This window comes from Bombina bombina, chromosome 6 (assembly GCF_027579735.1).
Source record: "Bombina bombina isolate aBomBom1 chromosome 6, aBomBom1.pri, whole genome shotgun sequence".
Classification (NCBI taxonomy): domain Eukaryota; kingdom Metazoa; phylum Chordata; class Amphibia; order Anura; family Bombinatoridae; genus Bombina; species Bombina bombina.
The window spans coordinates 806642809-806659203 of record NC_069504.1 but is presented as its reverse complement, the minus strand read 5'-3'; the positions used below and the strand labels follow the sequence as shown (position 1 = coordinate 806659203).

Here is a 16395-nt window from a genome sequence, read left to right as displayed (position 1 = left end):
GACGGACAGGAGAAAAACAGGAGAAACCATAGGGTGCCGTGGTGACTGTAGTTAAAGAAAGAAATTCATCAAACCTGATTAAAAAACCAGGGCGGGCCGTGGACCGGACACACCGTTGGAGAAAGTAATTTATCAGGTATTCTCCAACATTGGTGTGTCCGGTCCACGGCATCATCCATAACTTGTGGGAACCAATACCAAAGCTATAGGACACGGATGAAGGGAGGGAGCCAATTAGGTTACCTAAATGGAAGGCACCACGGCTTGCAAAACCTTTCTCCCAAAAATAGCCTCCGAAGAAGCAAAAGTATCAAATTTGTAGAATTTGGCAAAAGTGTGCAGGGAAGACCAAGTCGCTGCCTTACATATCTGATCAACAGAAGCCTCGTTCTTGAAGGCCCATGTGGAAGCCACAGCCCTAGTAGAGTGAGCTGTGATGCGTTCGGGAGGCTGCCGTCCGGCAGTCTCATAAGCCAATCGGATGATGCTTTTCAGCCAAAAGGAAAGAGAGGTAGCAGTAGCTTTTTAACCTCTCCTCTTGCCAGAATAAACGACAAACAGAGAAGACGTTTGTCTGAAATCCTTTGTTGCTTCTAAATAGAACTTTAAAGCACAAACTACATCTAAATTGTGTAACAAACGTTCCTTCTTTGAAACTGGATTCGGACACAAAGAAGGCACAACTATTTCCTGGTTAATATTCTTGTTGGAAACAACCTTTGGAAGGAAACCAGGTTTAGTACGCAACACAACCTTATCTGAATGGAACACCAGATAGGGCGGATTACACTGCAGAGCAGATAACTCAGAAACTCTTCTAGCAGAAGAAATAGCAACCAAAAACAGAACTTTCCAAGATAACATCTTGATATCTATGGAATGTAGAGGTTCAAACGGAACCCCTTGAAGAACTGAAAGAACTAAATTCAGACTCCAGGGAGGAGTCAAAGGTCTGTAAACAGGCTTGATCCTGACCAAAGCCTGAACAAAAGCTTGAACATCTGGCACAGCTGCCAGTCGTTTGTGTAACAAGACAGATAAAGCAGAAATCTGTCCCTTTAGAGAACTCGCTGATAATCCCTTATCCAAACCTTCTTGAAGAAAAGAAAGGATCCTAGGAATTTTGATCTTACTCCATGAGAATCCCTTGGATTCACACCAACAGATATATCTTTTCCATATTTTATGGTAAATTTTTCTAGTTACAGGTTTTCTGGCTTGTACCAGAGTATCTATCACAGAATCCGAAAACCCACGCTTAGATAAAATCAAGCGTTCAATTTCCAAGCCGTCAACTGGAGGGAAACTAGATTTGGATGTTCGAATGGACCCTGTAATAGAAGATCCTGTCTCAAAGGTAGCTTCCATGGTGGAGCCGATGACATATTCACCAGGTCTGCATACCAAGTCCTGCGTGGCCACGCAGGAGCTATCAAGATCACAGAGGCCCTCTCCTGTTTGATCCTGGCTACCAGCCTGGGAATGAGAGGAAACGGTGGAAACACATAAGCTAGGTTGAAGGCCCAAGGCGCTACTAATGCATCCACTAGAGTCGCCTTGGGATCCCTGGATCTGGACCCGTAGCAAGGAACATTGAAGTTCTGACGAGATCCATGTCTGGAATGCCCCATAATTGAGTCAACTGGGCAAATATCTCCGGGTGGAGTTACCACTCCCCCGGATGGAATGTCTGACGACTCAGATAATCCGCCTCCCAGTTTTCCACTCCTGGGATGTGGATCACAGATAGGTGGCAGGAGTGATCCTCCGCCCATTTTATGATTTTGGTCACTTCTCTCATCGCCAGGGAACTCCTTGTTCCCCCCTGATGGTTGATGTAAGCAACAGTCGTCATGTTGTCTGATTGGAATCTTATGAATCTGGCCTTTGCTAGTTAAGGCGAAGCCCTGAGAGTATTGAATATCGCTCTCAGTTCCAGAATGTTTATCGGGAGAAGAGACTCTTCCCGAGACCATAGACCCTGAGCTTTCAGGGAGTCCCAGACCGCGCCCCAGCCCACTAGACTGGCGTTGGTCGTGACGATGACCCACTCTGGTCTGCGGAAGCTCATTCCCTGGGACAGGTAATCCTGGGTTAGCCACCAACGGAGTGAGTCTCTGGTCTTCTGATCTACTTGAATCACTGGAGACAAGTCTGTATAGTCCCCATTCCACTGTTTCAGCATGCACAGTTGTAATGGTCTTAGATGAATTCGCGCAAAAGGAACTATGTCCATTGCTGCAACCATCAACCCTACTACTTCCATGCACTGAGCTATGGAAGGTCGTGGAACAGAGTGAAGAACTTGACAAGCGTTTAGAAGTTTTGACTTTCTGACATCTGTCAGGAAAATCTTCATTTCTAAAGAATCTATTATTGTCCCCAAGAAAGGAACTCTTGTCGACGGAGACAGGGAACTCTTTTCTATGTTCACCTTCCACCCGTGAGATCTGAGAAAGGCCAGAACGATGTCTGTGTGAGCCTTTGCCTTTGAAAGAGACGACGCTTGTATCAGAATGTCGTCCAAGTAAGGTGCCACTGCAATGCCCCTTGGTCTTAGAACCGCTAGAAGGGACCCGAGTACCTTTGTGAAAATCCTTGGAAGCAGTGGCTAGCCCGAATGGGAGAGCCACAAACTGGTAATGTTTGTCCAGAAAGGCGAACCTTAGGAACTGATGATGATTTTTGTGGATAGGAATATGTAGATACGCATCCTTTAGATCCACGGTAGTCATAAATTGACCCTCCTGGATTGAAGGTAAAATCGTTCGAATAGTTTCCATTTTGAACAATGGCACTCTGAGAAATTTGTTTAGAATCTTTAAATCCAGAATTGGTCTGAAAGTTCCCTCTTTTTTGGGAACTACAAACAGATTTGAGTAAAACCCCATTCCTAGTTCCACAGATGGAACTGGGTGTATCACTCCCATTTTTAACAGGTCTTCTACACAATGTAAGAATGCCTGTCTCTTTATTTGGTTTGAAGATAAGTGAGACATGTGGAACCTTCCCCTTGGGGGTAGTTCCTTGAATTCCAGAAGATAACCCTGAGAAACTATTTCTAGTGCCCAGGGATCCTGAACATCTCTTGCCCAAGCCTGAGCGAAGAGAGAGAGTCTGCCCCCTACTAGATCCGGTCCCGGATCGGGGGCTACTCCTTCATGCTGTTTTGGTAGCAGCAGCAGGCTTCTTGGCCTGCTTACCCTTGTTCCAGCCTTGCATCGGTTTCCAAGCTGGTTTTGTTTGCGAAGCATTACCCTCTTGTCTAGAGGCTGCAGAGTTGGAGGCCGGTCCGTTCCTGAAATTGCGAAAGGAACGAAAATTAGACTTATTCTTGGCCTTGAAAGGCCTATCTTGTGGGAGGGCGTGGCCCTTACTCCCAGTGATGTCTGAGATAATCTCTTTCAATTCTGGCCCAAAAAGGGTTTTACCCTTGAAAGGGATATTAAGCAACTTTGTCTTGGAAGATACATCCGCTGACCAAGACTTTAGCCAGAGCTCTCTGCGCGCCACAATTGCAAACCCTGAATTTTTCGCCGCTAATCTAGCTAACTGCAAAGCGGCATCTAAAATAAAGGAATTAGCTAACTTAAGTGCGTGAATTCTGTCCATAACCACCTCATACTGAGTCTCTCTACCGAGCGACTTTTCTAGTTCCTCGAACCAGAACCACGCTGCTGTAGTGACAGGAATAATGAACGAAATAGGTTGCAGGAGGTAACCTTGCTGTACAAAAATCTTTTTAAGCAAACCCTCCAATTTTTTATCCATAGGATCTTTGAAAGCACAATTATCCTCGATAGGAATAGTAGTGCGCTTAGCTAGTGTAGAAACTGCCCCCTCGACCTTAGGGACTGTCTGCCATAAGTCCTTTCTGGGGTCGACCATAGGAAATAATTTCTTAAATATATGAGGGGGGACAAAAAGGTATGCCGGGCTTCTCCCACTCCTTATTCACTATGTCCGCCACCCGCTTGGGTATAGGGAAAGCGTCGGGGTGCACCGGAACCTCTAGGAACTTGTCCATCTTGCACAATTTTTCTGGAATGACCAGGTTGTCACAATCATCCAGAGTAGATAGCACCTCCTTAAGCAGTGCGCGGAGATGCTCTAATTTAAATTTAAATGTCACAACATCAGGTTCTGCCTGTTGAGAAATTCTACCTGAATCAGAAATTTCCCCATCTGACTAAACCTCCCTCATGGCCACTTCAGATTGGTGTGAGGGTATGACAAGAGCAATTATCATCAGCGCCCTCCTGCTCTACAGTGTTTAAAACAGAGCAATCGCGCTTTCTCTGAAATGCAGGCATTTTGGATAAAATATTTGCTATGGAGTTATCCATTACTGCCGTCAATTGTTGCATAGTAACAAGCATTAGCGCGCTAGAAGTACTAGGGGCCTCCTGCGTGGGCAAAACTGGTGTAGACACAGAAGGAGATGATGTAGAACTATGTCTACTCCCTTCATCTGATGAATCATCTTGGGCAACTTTACCATCTGTGGCAGTACTGTCCTTACTTTGTTTGGACGCTATGGCACAATTATCACACAATTTTGAAGGGGGAGACACATTGGCTTCCATACATACAGAACATAGTTTATCTGAAGGCACAGACATGTTAAACAGGCTTAAACTTGTCAATAAAATACAAAAAACGTTTTAAAACAAAACCGTTACTGTCTCTTTAAATTTTAAACAGGGCACACTTTTTTACTGAATATGTGAAAAACTATGAAGGAATTGTTCAAATTTAACCAAATTTTCACCACAGTGTCTTAAATCATTCAAAGCATTGCATCCCAAATTTCAGACCTTTAACCCTTAAAATGACGAAACCGGAGCCGTTTACAGTTTTAACTCCTCTACAGTCCCAGCTACAGCCTTTGCTGCGACTTTACCAAACCCAGGGGGGTATACGATATCAAATGAAGCCTTCTAGGAACCTTTTCAACCACTTCCAGACCCACACACATGCAGCTGCATGTCCTGCTCTCAAAAGTAACTGCGCAATAATGGCGTGAAAATAAGGCTCTGCCTACTACATAGAAGGCCCTTCCTGACTGGGAAGGTGTCTAAACCAGTGCCTGACGTAAAAAAACGTTCCCCAAAGTTATAAAGTGTGAATTTCAACTTCAAGCTGTATAAAATGCCCAAATAAAGCAATCGATCTAGCCCATAAAAGTGTCTACCAGTTTTATAGCCCATATTAAGCCCTTTATTCTGTTTGAGACTAAGAAAATGGCTTACCGGTCCCCATGATGGGGAAAATGACAGCCTTCCAGCATTACACAGTCTTGTTAGAAATATGGCTAGTCATACCTTAAGCAGAAAAGTCTGCCAACTGTTTCCCCCAACTGAAGTTATCTCCTCTCAACAGTCCTATGTGGAAACAGCAAACGATTTTAGTTACTGCTGCTAAAATCATATTCCTCTCACAAACAGAACTCTTCATCTTTTTTCTGTTTCAGAGTAAATTTTACATACCAGCACTATTTTAAAATAACAAACTCTTGATAGTAGAATAAAAAAACTACAACTAAACATCACATACTCTTCACCATCTCCGTGGAGATGCTGCTTGTTCAGCAGGCAAAGAGAATGACTAGGGTGGGCGGAGCCTAGGAGGGACTATATGGACAGCTTTTGCTGTGCTCTTTGCCATTTCCTGTTGGGGAAGAGAATATTCCCACAAGTTATGGATGACGCCGTGGACCGGACACACCAATGTTGGAGAAATAAGAACCTGGCCACCAGGAGGAGGCAAAGACACCCCAGCCAAAAGTTGAAATATCTCCCCCCACTTCCCTCATACCCCAGTCATCCTGCCGAGAGAACAAGGAACAGTAGGAGAAATATCAGGATATAAATGGTGCCAGAAGAACAAACTAAATTTAGGTCCGCCCATCGAAGCAATGGGCAGGAGCTGTGTACTCTCCTCCCCACGATGGAAATGAAATTATCAGGTAAGCATAATTTATATTTGTCATCTAAAGGGGAGGAGAGTCCACGGCTTCATTCATTAGTTGTGGGAACAAATAGCCAAGCTCTAGAGGAAACTGAAGGAAAACTGGAGGGCAAGAGGCGGACCCTAATCTGAGGGCACCACAGCATGTAAAACCTTTCTCCCAAAAACTTCTTCCGCTGAAGCAAAAACGTCAAATTTGTAAAATTTTGTAAAAGGTAGTTAAGGAGGACCAGGTAGCCGCCTTACAAATCTGTTCCATAGAAGCCTCATTCTTGAAGGCCCACGAAGAAGCCACAGCTCTAGTAGAATGAGCCGTGATCCTCTGAGGAGGCTTATGTCCTGCTGTCTCGTAGGCCAAGCAAATCATGCTCCTCAACCAAAAGGACAAAGAAGTTGCAGAGGCTTTCTGCCCCTTGCGCTTCCCTGAATACATCACAAAAAGAGATGTAGTCTGTCTGAAATCCTTCGTAGCCTGAAGATAAAACTTCAAAGCTCGAACACATCCAAATTATGAAGTAACCTCTCTTTAGGAGAATAGGGGTTAGAACACAAAGAAGGAACAACTATTTCCTGATTGATGTTACGGTTAGACACAACCTTGGGAAGAAATCCCAAACCAGTGCGAAGAACAGCCTTATCCACATGAAAACGAAGATAAGGAGGCTTACATTGCAAGGTCGCCAACTCAGATACTCTGCGTGCCGATGCAATAGCAAACAGAAATAGAACCTTCCAAGAAAGTATCTTAATGTCAACAGAGTGCATAGGTTCAAACGGAACTCTCTGCAACACCTCCAGAAAAAAAGTTCAAGCTCCAAGGAGGAGCGGATTGTCTAAAAACAGGCCTGATTCTAGACAGAGCCTGAACAAAAGACTGAATATCAGGAAGCTCAGCAAGCCTCTTGTGCAACAGAACAGATAATACCGAAATCTGTCCCTTCAAGGAACTGACGGGAAGCCCCTTCTCCAGTCCATCCTGGAGAAAGGACAGAATACTGGATACCTTAACCTTGTGCCAAGGATATCCGTGCTTCTCACACCAGGACAAGTAAGTCCTCCACACCTTATGATAGGTGCGACGAGTGACCGGCTTCCTGGCCTGAACGAGAGTATCAATCACTCTTTAAGAAAACCCTCTCTTGGCCAAGACTAAGCATTCAATCTCCACGCAGTCAGCCTTAGAGAATCTAGATTTTGATGTTGAAAAGGACCCTGTACCAACAGATCCCTGCGACGGGGTAACCCCCATTTGTGACAAATCTCCGCAAACACCACGGGGTGGAGAGACCATTTCCCCGGATGGAAGGATTGCCTGCTGAGAAAATCAGATGCCCAGTTGTCCACACCCGGTATGTGGATTGATGAGAGCGAGCAGCTGTGAGACGCTGCCCATTCCAATATCCGAGAAACCTCCCTCATCGCTAGGGAGCTTCTCGCCCCCCCCCCGATGGTTGATGTAAGCCACCAAGGCAATGTTGTCTGTCTGGAATCTGATGAAGCTGAACGACCCCAGAAGAGGCCACGCCTTCAGAGCATTGCAGATCGCTTGAAGTTCCAGAATATTGATCGAAGGAGAGACTCCTCTCGAGACCATTTTCCCTATGCCATTCTGGCACCCCAAACAGCTCCCCATCCTGCCAGATTGGGATAGGTCTGTATGATTGCCGTTCCACTGCCTCAACATGCACAACTGAAGAGGTCTGAGATGGAACCTGGCGAATTGAATGACATCGATGCTGGATACCATGAGCCCGATCATCTCCATATTCTGAGCCACAGAGGGACTGGAGCAGGACTGAAGGGCAAGACAGGCAGACGCAATCTTCCTGCGTCACTGATCTGTGAGAAATATCTTCATGGATATAGAATCTATTATTGTTCCCAGGAACTCCACCCTGTTGCTGGGAATCAGGGAGCTCTTTCCTGAGTTTATCTTCCAACGGTGAGATTGGAGCAAAAGAAGAAGGGCCCTCAAGTGATCCTCTGCAAGACTGAACGACGGCGCCTGGACTAGGATGTCGTCGAGATAGGGCGCCACAGCAATGCCTCTGGATCTGGCTACTGCAAGCAGCGCCCTCAGAACCTTTGTGAAGACTCTCAGGGCCGTCGCCAGACCAAAGGGAAGGGCCACAAACTGGAAATGTTGGTCCAGAAAAGTAAAGCTCAGGAACCTGAAGTGATCCCTCTGGATTGGCACATGAAGGTAGGCATCCATCAAGTCTATTGTCGTCATGAACTGACCCCTCTTGAACTAGGGGCAGAATAGATCTTTCCATTTTGAACGATGGAACAGCCTGAAACTTGTTTAAACATTTTAGGTCTATAATCGTGCAAAACGTGCCCTCCTTTAGGACCACGGAAAGGTTTGAATAGTACCCTAGACCCTTTTCTTCTCGGGGTACTGGTACAATAACTCAGAGAGAAGAGAGATCCCTCACACGATCTAGAAAGGCTTCTCTCTTTCCTGGTCTGGAAGACAGATTTGACAGGAGGAATCTGCCCCTGGGCGGATGAGTTCTGAACCTTATCCTGTATCCTTGGGCGACAACCTCCAGAACCCAAGGATCCTAAACATCCTGCAACCAGGCCTCTAAGAGAGAATCTGCCCCCTACTTGGCCCCTTCATGCCGACTTTGTTTCGGCGGGCTTCTTGTTCTGCTTGGACTTGTTCCAAGACTGAGCTGGCTTCTAAGCACCCTTGCACTGATCCACTTTTGCGGCGGGCTGCTGCCGTTGGGCCTTGTCCGCACGAAAGGGACGAAAAGTAGATCCCTTAGGCTTAACCTTCTTATCCTGCGGTAGGAAAGCGACATGTCCGCAGACCACAACTTTATCCACAGAGCCCTGTGGGCTAGTACAGAAAACCCTGAAACCTTAGCATTCAGGCGAATAATTTGCATATTGGCATTACAAATAAAAGAATTAGCTACCCTCAAGGCCTTAATTCTCTCTTGTATTTCGTCGAGGGGAGTCTCCCTCTCAACCATATCAGACAGAGATTTGCACCAATATATCGCAGCTCCGGCAACCGCCGCTACCGGCTGAAAAACAAACCCCGTGTGTTGAAACATTTCCCTTAATATGCTTTCTAACTTTTTATCCATGGGCTCTTTGAACGACTAACTATTCTCAAGATGAATCGTCGTCCGTTTCGCGAGCGTAGAGATAGCAAGCACCATCCACCTTAGGGACGGTCCCCCATAGCTCGAGTTGAGAATCCGGAATGGGGAACAGTTTCTTAAAAGAAGGGGAAAAGGAAGATCCTAATCTCTCCCAGTCATTCTTAATGTTAGCCATCTTAACAGGAACCGGGAAGGTATGAGGTACCACCCTGTCCTCATACACTTTATCAAGCTTAGTAATCCAGGGTTCCTCCGATAGTTTCGGTTCCGGGACCTCGAGAGTAGCAAACACCTGCCTCAGCTAAAAGCGCAAATTTCCCATCCTAAACCTAAAGTCAGGGTCCTCTGCAGGCGGAGCTTTAGATGACATGGATTCCGACCCAGAAAGAACGCCCTCCGAATAGTCGGAGTCATCCTCGTCAGCGGATAACCTTTCTGAGATATCCATAGGAGTATATGACACTCCATATATTGCGCTTAGCAGAACGTGGCAAGGCACTAATCACCTTAGAGACCGCAGTTTGCAGTTGATCCGCAAAGTCTGATGGCCAACGGATTTCCCCCGAAGGAGAAATAGACATGACCTGGGGCGCTGCATGTGTATTTGGAGATGAATGTAGGGGACGAACCTCACGGGACAGGGAGCCCTTAGAGGTGGACTGCTTAGTAGTACTAGACATTTTCTTCTTTCGAGAAGTCGAGACCTTATCTAGGCAAGGGGAACATAGTTGAGCAGGCCGATCTACCAGAACCTCCTCACAATAAACACAGGTACTAGACTTCGTTAAAGAGGGAGTACCCTCTAACGCGTCAAGAGTCCTCCATAGCTTAGTCTATAACGGACTAGTTAAAAAATATAAACAATGGCACCTTTATAACTTCCAATGGCCAGAGCACTCACCACCTCCTAAGACCCGGAGCACAGAATCTGTTACGTCTCCTGCACGCCAGTCAAGCAAGGAAGTAGATTAGGCCACACCCGGTCAGAAGGAATGCCTCGCAGGACCGCTCCTGCACTAGGGAGAAAGCGAGCCAAAACAGCCGTGCAAATACTCCCGGAAGGATACTAAAGTTCACCCATTGCCAGAGCCTCATCTCCCACATATCGCAGCAATGACACAAACAATATTATGTATAAACCCCCCTGTTTAATAATCCCCTTACTAGGGATGTTAACCCTTGATTCTATAAAGGTAAGAGGCATCACACTGTGACCCTGTCTTCTGCGTTCTAATTATGTGTATAAAAATGAAATGATCTTACCAGAATCTATGCCGTGGAACAGGAACACAGCCTCTCAAGTGTGACAGTGTAGTAGCATCACTCCTGACATGGACTTGAGTGTAGGAAGCAGGCAGCGAAACTCGTCAACGCTGATTGCTTATGGAGCTGTTAAAAGGAGTCAGGATGGTTTCACAGAGAGACTCTCCCTGCATCTCCGGACTCTAACTTTCATTCAGGCTCTCACTGAGAGGCTGACAGGACTACTTAAAACTCCAGTCCCATTCCGAAGAGTACTATCCTCCATTAAGAGACTACTCCAAATTGTCCGACACTAATCTACCTAACTCCTGTGACGAAAGGCAAAGAATTACTTGCCTGAGGAAACAGAAAAGGTATTACTTGCCTGAGGAAACAGAGTGGTTAACTCTAAGAAACGCGTAGCGTGTTTTACTGACTTTTTATATGATTCATTGATTTTTATAAAGTTCCTTTTATCCACTGAAGTCTCCTGTTTTATTGGAACATCCTGCAAAAAACCTTGGAACTGTTCATTACCAGAGTGTATATGTGCGCTGGGCCACTGCAATATACCCAGCAGGCTGCATTAGCACTATAGTGTGCTTCCCACTGTCTGAGTATTCTTCCAAGGGGAGTTGTTAGTGGGAGAATTTAAAGCTAACTGATCTGCACTAGGAGTCGCCCTCTATATATCTTCCATTTCTACAGAAAGGCAAAGAATGTCTGGGGGATGAGGGAAGTGGGGGAGGTATTTAAGCCTTTGGCTGGAGTGTCTTTGCCTCCTCCTGGTGGCAAGGTTCCTATTTCCCACAAGTAATGAATGAAGCCGTGGACTCTCCTCCCCTTTGGATGGAAATAAAGGCGATAGAAGGGCAAGTTAAAACAAGAGAGGTATAATATGCAGACATGTACCGGTTTGCGGAAAGGAAGAAGGATCTGCCTGCGGAGAACATGGAAGAAGTTTGCAGGAGCGGAGCAGTTCACAACAATCCAGTTACAGTCATAAAGCTGACGCACAGCAAAGTCCTCTGAGAATTTCTGCAAAGAGAAAAAAAGAGAAATAGGAACTGACAAAAAAAGAAAAAAGGAACAGTAAAACAGAGAGCATTATATCTATTTTCCACTCCGTCCCTTCTATTAAGGGGATATTTATCATCCCTCCAACCCAAGAGCAAGCATACAATAATATCACATAGTGCCAATGCACGGTTATGGGCAAGGGCCCAACTGCTCTTTAGAAATAAGCAGAACACCTGAGGCTCCCTTGTTCAGCATTAATAAACTAAAATATTACTTACTGGCCATACATCTGGGTCATCATTGCACATCTGCAGGAAACGCTCAGGTCTTGCAGAGGAATGTTCAGGTCCCTGAGCACAAACAAGAAGTGCTGTAAAAATTGTGTATATTGTGTGTATATATGTACAGGAAATGCAGCTGTGCATGAATGCTGTAAATGATGCTGTTTAATGCTGCTGCACGTTACTTCTTAAAGGGACATGATAACCAAATATTTAAGCACATGAAAGTGATGCAACATAACTGTAAAAAGCTGGCTAGAAAATATCACCTGAACATCTCTGTGTAAAAAAAGGAAGATATCTTACCTCAAAATATCTTAAGTATTCACAACCCACTGTAAAGAGACTTTAAGCAGACAATCAGGGTGCTTGTCTCAGGAATTGCAAGGTAGTGTGCATCTGTCATGTGCAGGCAGTGTCATGTTATTTCCCTATTCAGTTTAAAGGGCCACTAAACCCAAAATATTTCTTTCATGATTCAGATAGAGAATACAAATTTAAACAACATTACAATTTACTTCTATTATTTATTTTGCTTTATTTTTTAGATATCCTTAGTTAAAGAAAAAGCAATACATATGGGTGAGCCAATCACACGAGGCTTCTATGTGCAGCAACCAATCAGCAGCTACTAAGCATATCTAGATATGCTTTTCAGCAAAGAATATCAAGAGAATAAAACAAATGAGATAATAGAAGTAAATTAGAAAGATGTTTAAAATTGCATTCTCTTTCTAAATCATGAAAGAAAAAATGTGGGTTTCATGTCCCTTTAAGTAAGTTCTATGAAATCTCATGAGATCTCAGCAAAGGCAAAGCATTACCTCAGCACTGCTGATGCTGATTGGCTATTATTATTTTTTCAACTTGCAGCTGGACAGCAGCTAAAAGTATAATGTAAAAAAAGGAAGATATTTTACCTCAACAAAGAGGTTCAGGTGATATTTTCTTGTCAGCTTTTTACATTTATGCTGCATCACTTTAAGTGATTTAGCATATGGGTATTATGTCCCTTTAATAACTATACTGATTGAAGTTAAAGAACTACATCTCAAAATCACAGATCCAAGTGACAGTTTTAGCATTTTAATACAAAAGAGAATTCTGCATTATTCAGAATGTATAAATGTTAAGCTAAACTTAGTTGATGGATGCACTATTATGCATATATTTTACCGAAAAAAAGAAGAAGAATTCTGATATCAAGGTGAGGGACAGACTAGCTAATTGGTTGGCTAAATTATATTAAAAAAGGTATAAAATGCATCTACAAACAAATAAAGTATCCAAGCTATCCTTACCATGCCCTCCATACCATGAGGCAATAGCAACACAATGCCATTCTGCCGCACCCACTTTGCTTGTCCAGGACAGATGAACTGATCTATGATACACTGAGCTGTGTTGTGAAAGTCTCCAAACTGGGCTTCCCACAAAACTAGTGCATTAGGACTTGCCATAGCAAAACCAAGTTCAAATCCTGAAGACAAAGAGATATATAAAGTGAAGAGATAAAAGAACAAGGACCAACATATCATCATTTAATGATATAGACTGTAAAGGAAGCAGAGCCCCGTTGATCTAAAGCTCTCTAATCTAGCAAGATTATCTAACAAGTCTTGTCAGTAGTGTGAGACCCCTCAAAGAACTTTAGAAAATAAAATTTTATATTGAGAGCCGTTTCTCTCACTATGCAGTAGTTCTGGATGGGAAGGAGAGGCACATGCATTGCATTATATAATGCTCAAAAAAAGCCCCCAAAGATTTTGCGAGATTTCTCTCCATGCCAACAAGTTTTTTGATCATCAAGCCCCCAAGTCTGATTTTTTTTTCTACTTCATGAATAGCACTTTGGAATCCGCTGACTTATACATTATTATTATTAAATAAATAATACATTATTTTGTTTAGTAGTAGCAACAAAAATTTGCATTTGCGTTTATTATACAGGGCTAGGAATTTTCACTAATGTTTGAATACTAAGAAATTGCTGCAGATTGGTTATATATCTATATAATATATCTGTGTGTGTGTCATATATATATATATATATACTGTATATATGTGTGTGTGTGTGTGTGTGTGTGTGTAGGGTGTTCTATACACTCCAGTTATAATCAGTGTCGAGAGCGACCCCTAAGCACCCCCTTGTTGCTATAGGTGCATCTATTTCAATGTTTATTTCTTGAGAGTTTTGATCCATGCAGATCTTAATGAGAGTCTAGATCTATTTTCTTTAGATATAAATGTTCTTAATTTTGTTTAATTGGTTGCTATTTGAGTAACAACTTTTTAGTTACAAGCAATTTGTTTGGTGACCTTGCTACATAGAGATGTATCATTGTTAGATATTCCCTAACTTTATTTATCAGCCTTGCTTTTGTCATGTATTGGTCTGTTCATTTTTAAAAAAGGGGTGTGACCAGCGCCAAAAAATAGTTACAACAAACTCCAACTAGATAATAGGGATCTCTCCAAAAGCCCTATAAAAAACAGTAGTGGAAAATTAGAAGACTAGGGAGCGCTAAAAGGATAAGCCAAAGTGTAACGTATATAGACAGAGAATATTAATGTATCAAATTGCTCTCACTGATCAAAGTTAACAAGTGTAGAGGATAAACCGCAAGTGTTATTTGATCAGTTAAGAAACAATATAGGAACAGTATATGTTCAAACTAAAAATAAATATAATAAATAATAAGTAGAATTAATAAATCCCAGGATAATTGAAGGTGCTGGTTACATATAAGTCATACAATACATTTAATAATTACATACATAAAATGCTAAAACATCATAAAACACACTAGTAGGTCGACCTACTAAAATATTACAATAATACTACAATAATACAATGCACTTTGTGTAAAAAGCACTGTGGATAAAAAAAGGGATCGATACTTAAATGATAATCATATGATGACATAAACGTATCTTATGTCATCATATGATTATCATTTAAGTTCCTATATTGTTTCTTAACTGATCAAATAACACTAGCGGTTTATCTTCTACACTTGTTAACTTTGATCAGTGAGAGCAATTTGATACATTAATTTTCTCTGTCTATATACGTTACACTTTGGCTTATCTGTTCATTTTTAATGTATATGTTTTTTACGGTTTATGGCTTTATATGTATTACTATATACAATCAGCACAGTGTGTACGTATTCACTGGTTTTTATTCTTAGTCTTTGTGATCCTAAGCTCCTGAGCTCCATTCCTTAGCATCGGTCACGGTTATTGATAACTGGCACAATTGTTTTAATATTATTTTTTGGGTATGTTTACTGTTAGATACTGTATATCATTTTGTAAGCACTATATATATAATATTGTTTCTCGCGTTGGTGATTTACTTGCACTTTTGTTTTTTGTTTTTGTTTTTCATGATATATATGTAGGGGGACGGGAAGATCCCTCTCATTTCTTTCTTTATTTCTCTATGGATGGTATATCTTTTGATGAGATTGTTTTATCATTTAAGGTTTTTTGTTTAATTTAATTTGTGTTCTTGTTAGGTGACACTGGTCTTGTTTTGAGAAATGGTGTTGGTGGATGTATTGGTATTTAGCACTTGTATTTGTATTTAGCAGTTGGAGCAGGTAAATATTTACATATTTGACTATCGGCTTTTGCGTATATGCGCACGCCCCCTCCAGTATCGTTGCCACATTCAGTGAATCTTTTGACACATTTACACGCCTCTCCTTGGTACTGCAGTCCGATTGTCGGTTTGCGCTGACGTCATAATGTCCCCTTGACAATGCATTGTTGTTATTCAGTGAGTATCGGATGTGTTTTTCTATCGGGTATATACCAATAATGAAAGTGCTATTTCACTTTGGTTGTATTTCGGCTTTTACAACAGCCATATGTATAAGCTTTAATTTAAACACTAAGTTACGTTTATTTGACTGATGGCTCTACCAGGTAATACGCTAGTAGATTGTTCTGTACGTGATGGGGGTGTGTGTGTTTCTCCTCCAATAGAAACATGACATTATTGGTATGAACTATATGGTCTCTTTTCTCCGTTTTACTTCAATGCTTTGGATTGGTGAGCTCTATAGCTATGTACTTTTCTTTTCTTGGTTCTTTTTTATTTCGATCCTTTGTTTACACTTCTCACATTATTATGTATTTAGTTACATGACACTTCTGCACACGCTGAGATTTCATTGGCAGACCTATTGGGGAGGACTCTACAGGCCTTTTTAAGGTTTGTTTGCACAGTATTTGTTTGTCAGAGGAAGGGGTTTGTTAACTCCAAAACGTCACGCTTAAAACAAAATCTACTTTTGATCTATTGTCGACTGTAGACCAGTGAGTGCTTTACTTTTTGCTCTGGTCTTTGGACTGTGTTCTACCATGATAGCACCCTGGCAAATGGAGACCCTTTGGTGAGAGCGCACGCACATTGCTATTTGTTTATTTATGTATAATTTTTTAACCAAATTTAACAAATGTGTGTATATTCACATAAAGAGAATACATACACACAAAGGAAAACATAGACCACTTTCTAAGCAAATACAACATATAAACACTAAAAACAAAATGTATGCTTACCTGATACATTTCTTTCCGGGCATGGGGAGTCCATGAATTCCAATTACTAGTGGGATATTCAACTCCTGGCCAGCAGGAGGAGGCAAAGAGCACCCTAGCAGAGCTGTTAAGTGTCATTTCCCTTACCCATAATTCCCAAGAAAGGAAAATGGAAAAAGAAGATAACACAAGGGTATAGAGGTGCC

General features: G+C 42.4%; 1 protein-coding gene across 1 annotated transcript in view; it reads right to left on the bottom strand.

Moving 5' to 3' along the window:
* Positions 1-16395, bottom strand: part of OGDH (oxoglutarate dehydrogenase) — a 281110-nt gene that overhangs the window by 20426 nt on the left and 244289 nt on the right. Inside the window, exons 17-19 of the mRNA XM_053718145.1 lie at positions 12937-13115; positions 11633-11704; positions 11247-11372 (exon numbers count right to left, since the gene is read on the bottom strand). Of these exons, the coding sequence (XP_053574120.1) occupies positions 11247-11372; positions 11633-11704; positions 12937-13115 (377 nt within the window). The remainder of the gene's footprint in view (positions 1-11246; positions 11373-11632; positions 11705-12936; positions 13116-16395) is intronic.